Source organism: Triticum dicoccoides, chromosome 4B, assembly GCF_002162155.2.
Source record: "Triticum dicoccoides isolate Atlit2015 ecotype Zavitan chromosome 4B, WEW_v2.0, whole genome shotgun sequence".
NCBI classification, from domain to species: domain Eukaryota; kingdom Viridiplantae; phylum Streptophyta; class Magnoliopsida; order Poales; family Poaceae; genus Triticum; species Triticum dicoccoides.
The window spans coordinates 594190525-594197371 of NC_041387.1; the positions used below are offsets into that span (position 1 = coordinate 594190525).

The 6847-nt window shown below is 54.4% G+C and overlaps 1 protein-coding gene across 1 annotated transcript; it reads right to left on the reverse strand.

Annotated features, from left to right (window-relative positions):
* Nucleotides 1–2636: 2636 nt before the first annotated feature.
* Nucleotides 2637–3497, reverse strand: LOC119293958 (protein TIFY 11a-like). Its single transcript, XM_037572266.1, has one exon. It carries the CDS (start codon nucleotides 3386–3388, stop codon nucleotides 2897–2899), a length of 492 nt encoding a protein of 163 aa, XP_037428163.1. The 5' UTR covers nucleotides 3389–3497; the 3' UTR covers nucleotides 2637–2896.
* Nucleotides 3498–6847: the final 3350 nt, after the last annotated feature.

Here is a 6847-nt window from a genome sequence, read left to right on the forward strand (position 1 = left end):
GTGCGGGAGGAACACGGCGGCGACATTTGGAAGAGGCAGTGGCTGCGTCGGCGGAGGAATGCGGCGGCGCGGGAGGAAAAGTGGCGGCGCGGAAGGAAAGCTCCACACCGGCAGCCTCGCATGTCGACGGGCCACGTGTGTCCGCCTCATGTTCGCTAGGTGGACGGGGCCCAAATAGACAAAAAACAGACATAATACGTGTTGGTTTGGTTTGGGTCAATGGGTTGGAGTTTCTTCGTGGCGGGGTTTTCTCGCTAATAAGCGGAGCTGTGATGACATAGTACAGCTCAAACTCACCATCTCATGTAGGGCGTGCACGCCCATTTCAAGCAACTAATCGTACGTAAAAAAAAGGATGCGTACGGCGTCCGTGTCATGCTCGCACGCATGACTGAATTCATTCCTTCGTTCATTCACCCGCCACCAGCACTGCTGCTGCCCTTCCTTGCCGGGCCGCCCCAAAAGCGCGACGCGCCACCTTCAACCCATGACGAGCGCGAGCGAGCAGAGCGGATCACGCGAACCTCGCCTTCCAACCAACCACGGCATCAGAGGGGCACGCTTTCGACCCTTACTCCCTAGCCCCCAGGTCACGCACGCGGCGTCGTCATGCCGTTCCCATTCCCTCTCCCTCCCGTGCTCCGCTCCGGCGTCGCAATGCATGATGGCAATCGCACACGTCCGTTCCGTGCGCATGGTACGGACGTACTCCGTGGGCGCTTTGCCGCGCGCGTGGGGTGGGTGGGTCGGGAGAGACCAAGAAGGAGGGAGCCGAAAGCCATCGGGCCGGCGATCGACTGGTCACGGGGAACGCGCCGACGCCGGCCGAGGCCGAGCGAGCGGTGCCCCCGCCCGGATCCATCGAAAGAAAGAGACGCTACACTGCCTCCTGTCCTGTGCGCCGTGAGGGATGATAATCCACGAGGCGCACCGCGTGTGCCGCATGCTAGCGCTCCCGCTCCATATCTCGCGCCCGATTTTGTTAGGCAGCCGCAGGCACGGGTGTGTGCTCATGTGCTTTTCCCGCATCCATATCTCGGGCGCGGGCGGGCGGTCGTGATCGATCGGGACGCCTAACAGTTCGGCGCGCCGTACGTAGCGCCGCACCGTGCATGCATGGCCGCTCCACATGAAATCCGATCGAGGCGCATGTAACATGTGAGTGATCGCGAGCTCACTAGCTGGCTCTAGCTGGAGTACAGTACGAGGCAAGGCAGCAAGCAACGGGAAATCAACGTGCGTTTCCTGCAACTGGTGTGCCATACGCATCCCCTCTGCATACGTACATATACGTACGGCGGTGCAATGTGTACAAGACGTGCGTACCTGTACGACGATGCCCCTGCGAACTGCAATCAATGCGGGCCCATACAACGAGCCAAGCCGACCGATATCGATCCCTGATTCTGTACGCGCGTGTGTGTGTGAGTAAATCGCACTACCATCGTACCGATCGTATGCTTTTGGTCCTAGTAATAAAGGGCATCTCTAGCTTTTCCTCTAAAATTTAACTCCTCGAATCACCACCTATAAATTAACTCCCTGAAATTTGAAAAGCTAAAGGTTCACTAGAATGCTAAAAATCCCACATCAGGTTTTTAAGCATGCCAAATCTAACATTTCTTATACCAAATTTTGTTGTGACGAGGATGAAAATTTTCTTCAACAAGCTCGGCAATTACTGACAAAAAGGTTGAATATAGCAAAGATCTTACATTGTTTGCTAAAGGAAATTATCATCCTGGCGACAACATAACTTGTCATCTTGGGAGTTATTTGGCCTGTTAAGAAAAATCTGAAGTTTGATTGGTAACGAAATCCAAGGTTTAAAAAGCTTTTCGCAACTAATTTCTTCCCTAAACTTTAATCACTGCCTTTTTGGCCAATTCATACTATGTTACATTCTTTTGCATTGGAGAATTCACTCCAAAAACACCACATTGTTTTTCTGGATTTATTTCAGGCCTTTCAGTGGTGTGCGTTTAACGGGAGGAGACATTCTTGTCGACCATGAAGACGTATCTGGTAACTTCATTAATCTCAAGATGACGAGTCGGCTCGGTCTCTCAGAGGTGCTTACAGGGGTTGGTTGTGTGTGCGTGTGTGCGTTCATTGGGGTGAGTGTATAGGCATATGTATGAGTGTCTGTGTCTGTATTATGTTCAAAAAAATACACCACATTATTATAGAAAACTAGAGAAAATGAGGAAAAAACAGATCCTTTTAGGCATATCATACACATGCATTCTGATATTAATACACATGTTGTTTGAATTTTATAGGGTCATCAGGACATAATTCTGACTGTTATTATTATTATCAGAATACATGTGTATGATATTTATACATAGTATTAGCACTATGTATAGAAACACAGGATGAATAAACATCTTATTATGAAATTTGTATGGAAATAACTTTTTCCTCATCAGGGTTGTATTTTTTTTTCACTTTATATGAACTACTATAATTGAAATATTTCTGGATGTGACATGAAATTCATTAAATTCTTGTGTTGAAATTTCCCCCATGATTAACGGTTTTATACCAATTTTTTCTTGTATGTAATACCATATACGATAGTGTTTGCACAAACTCATTGCTCGTTCTAAATTTAATTTAATAAAATATATAAATGGCGCATCCGTATATATGAGGCGAGCAACTTGGCAACATGCGGTTCATACAACATAAATAAAATAAGAAACTTAGTGCATGGGTTAAATCGATGGCTACTACGATTATGTTAACGCGCTCTTCAGCGAGCATGGATGCCACGACATGTGGCTTGAATTGATCAATGGTAAGACCGTGCTACGGAAGTAAGGGTTAATTCAACTCTCGACTTGATCACAGCTCGATGTACCAACGTTGCCGTGCATGTTGAGGCGATCATTCACGGCGCGTGCATGTCCCCTAAGCTACCCAGGGCGAGCCAGGGAGAAGCTTCCGTCTTGCCCTTCTTCTTGGGCGGCGCCACTTCCTCATGATGCGCGTACGGCGGACCCTCGGGGGCTGGGGCCGGGGCCGGGGCGGATCTGTCCTTGCGCTTCGACAGGAACCGCTGCAGCGACGCCTTCCTCGCGATCGGCATGTCGACGAACGCCGGGGCAGGCGGCTGTACGACAGGCGCTCCCTGCGAGGCCGCCGCCGCCGCCGTGGCGAACCGGATCAGCTCGGCGGCCCTGGCCGGCGTGCAGCCGTCGAGCACCACCACCCTCCCCCCGTAGAAGATCGTCAGCTGCTGCGCCCCGTCCGCCTGATAGCCGGGTTCCTGGACGCCGGACGCCTTGACGTACTGGCTGAGCACGCCGCAGGCCGAGGCGAAGCGGCGCGCCGCGGAGTCAGTCGCCGTCGCCGTCGCCGTCGTGGTCGCCATCGGCGGCATCGTCAGCCGGACGGACGGACGGGCTAGTGGGCGAGGCGAGCCGAGACGAGATAGAGGGAGGTTTTCGGTGGCGATCGATGGCCTTCGCTAAGCACTCCACCAACCGGGGTCGCCGTTCGATCGTGGCCGCCGCGGACCCCGTGTTATATAGACGGACGCGACAAGAGGCAGGGGGTGGAGACGAGACGAGGAGTTGGTTGCCATGCAGTTGAGGGAGGGAGGGAGGGGCTGTGCGGCGTGGCGTGGCGTGGCGACCCGATGGTGGTTAGGGAGGGACGGGCGGGACGTGAGGGAAAACGTGGGCGGTTGGCTGGCTGGCCGGCGCATGCCGCGCGCGAGCGGCACGGCGAGGCGAGGGGGAAGGTGGCAGATCAACCGTGCGTGCGTGCGTGCGCGAATTCGAAAACGGGCGTCCTCGCGCTGGCGCGACGACCGGCAACCGTCTCCTCCTTCCCGTTTCGGGCCGGACGCATGCACGCACCTGGCAGTAAAAAAACGAGCGGCTGTGATGCACTGCGCTGGCTGGCTGGATGAATGGCTCGAATCCGTGGATTGGCATCGGATGGACGCCAAGAGCTGCGTGATTAATCGCGTGCCCGCTAGGTAAACTGCCTCGTGGGCTGGGTGGTGAAAAATGGAACGGGCTTCCTTTTGCGAATGTATCACGTGTTTTGTGGGCGATGGAAATGCTCAGATCAAGATAAGCGCTGCTTTCATCCGGTTGGTTAATTAGGGGGCCCTGCCCCGCTGTTTTTCCTTAACCAAGGATAGCAACCGTCCTAAATAAAAGTGTTCCTTCGAAGAAAGCAAACAAAACCATGCGAGCCACATGACTGTTTTGGCTTTGTGCCACGTGCATCACTTCTTTCCTCCCATCCCAGGAATCAACTCGTGAAGCCTCATGAACCCCCTCAAAAATACTCATGGAGCTTATCCGCAAACAATTTTTTTTAAAAAAAAATTACACATGGAGCCGAAGCCTACGCCGCAGGTAGCCGAACACGGCCGAACCCGCGCATGCACTTTAGGCGAGGCGTCATGTACACTGCACATTATTAGTTTCCAGCACGGGCCATTTCCGTTCCTTCTACGAACCAGAAAATCACAGCCCGCGACGCGCTGAAACACTGCGAATCCGCACGATTCTTCTCCATTTCTTCGTCTGAATTAATCTCCCCGCGTTCGAGCGCCCCGCGGCCGTCCGGTAGCCCGAAGGAGCAGGTAGGCTGCCCCCCGTACGTTCGGCGATGCTACGGCGAAGCTAACTTGTGCCGCTGTCCGTCCGTCGACTCTCTGGGCCGAACCGTACGCACCATCGACCGAGTTGGACGCGGTTCCCTTTGGCTGGCTACTAGCTTTCGGTAAACAAACTTTAACATAAAATGGGAGCATGGCGGCCAAGGACACGGCGGAGGCAACCACTCCTCTCCACGCGAGAGCTTTAGCTAATCTAACCGATCCTGTGCGTGCATGATTAGTCGAAGGATGTCCTATCTTTAACATAAAATGGGAGCAAAGCTCATCTACGCGACGTAGGACAAATAGGAAAGTACGATGCGGCCAAACCGATCCCATTTGTCTATGCAGGCATGCTTTGCACCCGGCTGTCGTTGGGGCCATTGTATATCCTACCATATCGTCGAGCGTAAGACGTCGTGCGCGCACTCGGCATGGCGCCTTGTCTATTCTAGCTGCTGCCACCGCGACGACTTGTAGTAGTACGCGTCAACGACGAGAATTAAGAGTCGCTGGATGCATGCACGAAGTTTCCAGCTCCGTTGGTAGCTTGGCCGATTGCGCGCGTGGTGCTACCATGCAGTGTCGACGGGCGGGCCCGCGTGCCAGCGACGGTACGTGTACATGTGGCGGCGTCGCTGCCGACCTCTGATAGTCGGCCGAGTACGTCAAGTTGTGTGAGTTCGTTCGTTCGTTCCCATGCAAGTCGGAGTGTGGGACTTACGATGGATTCGATGCCCCGCAGCTTTGTGCTGCTTTCACACTTTCTTCGCCCCAAGCACAGTAGAGAATAGCTTGGCGTGCCGTGCCTCGCCACCTTTGCACGTCCCATGCATGACATTGGCTCTTTTATGCGGTGATCGTCGTGTCGATTAATTAAACTACGCACCACTTAGACACTTTTTAGTCCTTCTCTTTTGTTGCCAGCATGTGCTCACTTTCGCTAACTTGTCCTGGACTCCTAGGCACCACCTTTTCTAATTGATCGTTCTGAATGATCTTTTTTGTAGTCTTTTTCGACTTGAAGTAGCTTTGTCTTTTTCCTAGAGTATGTACATAGCATACCACAGCTTTATAGAAAAAGAGAATTGCAAGTACAAGAGGACTACCACACGCTGCGAACAACGAGCGTAGCACAACTTCACATCCGGCTATTCCATGGACGGCCACACACGACGCTACAACTACAACACAAAAGAGCCAACCCAAAAACCGAGAGCCTCGCCGTGTCTCGACCGACGTCAGTCACCTCTGAAGAACATCAGCTCCTGCCAAGCTTCTCTTGTCGACGCGACATCCCCCTTAAATGCCTAAGGAGGTGGCAAGAGGATGGAGGGACTCGATCCGACCCGAAGAAGGCACCGTCTTCGAATCACCGGTGACGACTGTACATTACGCCGGAGCCGGTCGATCAGGGCAACGACGAACACCGGAGGAGTGCAAGATAGGATCACCATGTCTCCTCACAAGATGCTCCCAACAGAAGGACGACGTGGAAGACGCCGCCAACGTGCGATCCAGCACCGAATCAAGGCTTTTGTCCGGAGACAACTGCCAGCACCAAGGAGGCGAGGGAAATGGTGACACACTCGGCGATGCCTCCAGGAAGGGGAACGACACCCACAGGTGCCATCATCGCCGGCCCGGTGAGAACCAGACAGGATTTTCATCCATAATGCCGCGCATCTCCACACCCCCAAAGTCTCAGGCAGCACGAACCATGATGCCTCGCACCGCTGTCACCGCAACAATTTGTTGTCGAAGCCGCGTGGCCGTGGTTCTCCCCCACCCGCACTGCCGAGAGAACGCGACCCAAGCCACCACCTTCAACACGACTGAGGAACAGCAACATCCACCCATGTCGTGCAAGGCCAGATCCACCACGTCGGCCTTCACCCGCACCAGAGGACTGCCCTTGGATCTAACCTGCAACTCCAACCACTCCAGCGCCAACACCTCCGAGGCATCACCGCACTCCCCTCCCGCAGAGGCGGCCGGCTGCCCACTAGGATCTCCTTCCTGACAGGGCCTCCTCGACGCCACCGCCGTCGTCTTCGGAGCCGGCGCACCACCCACTTCCACCTCCCTGCTACGCACCTCGCCTGGATCCACCAGCGACCACCAGCGCGAAAGGCGCCGCCGGCCTCCTCGCCACCAAGGCTGCCCCGGAGAAGTCCCGCTCCGTGCGAAGGAGGGTTATTGAGGGGGCGCATCCAGCACCCG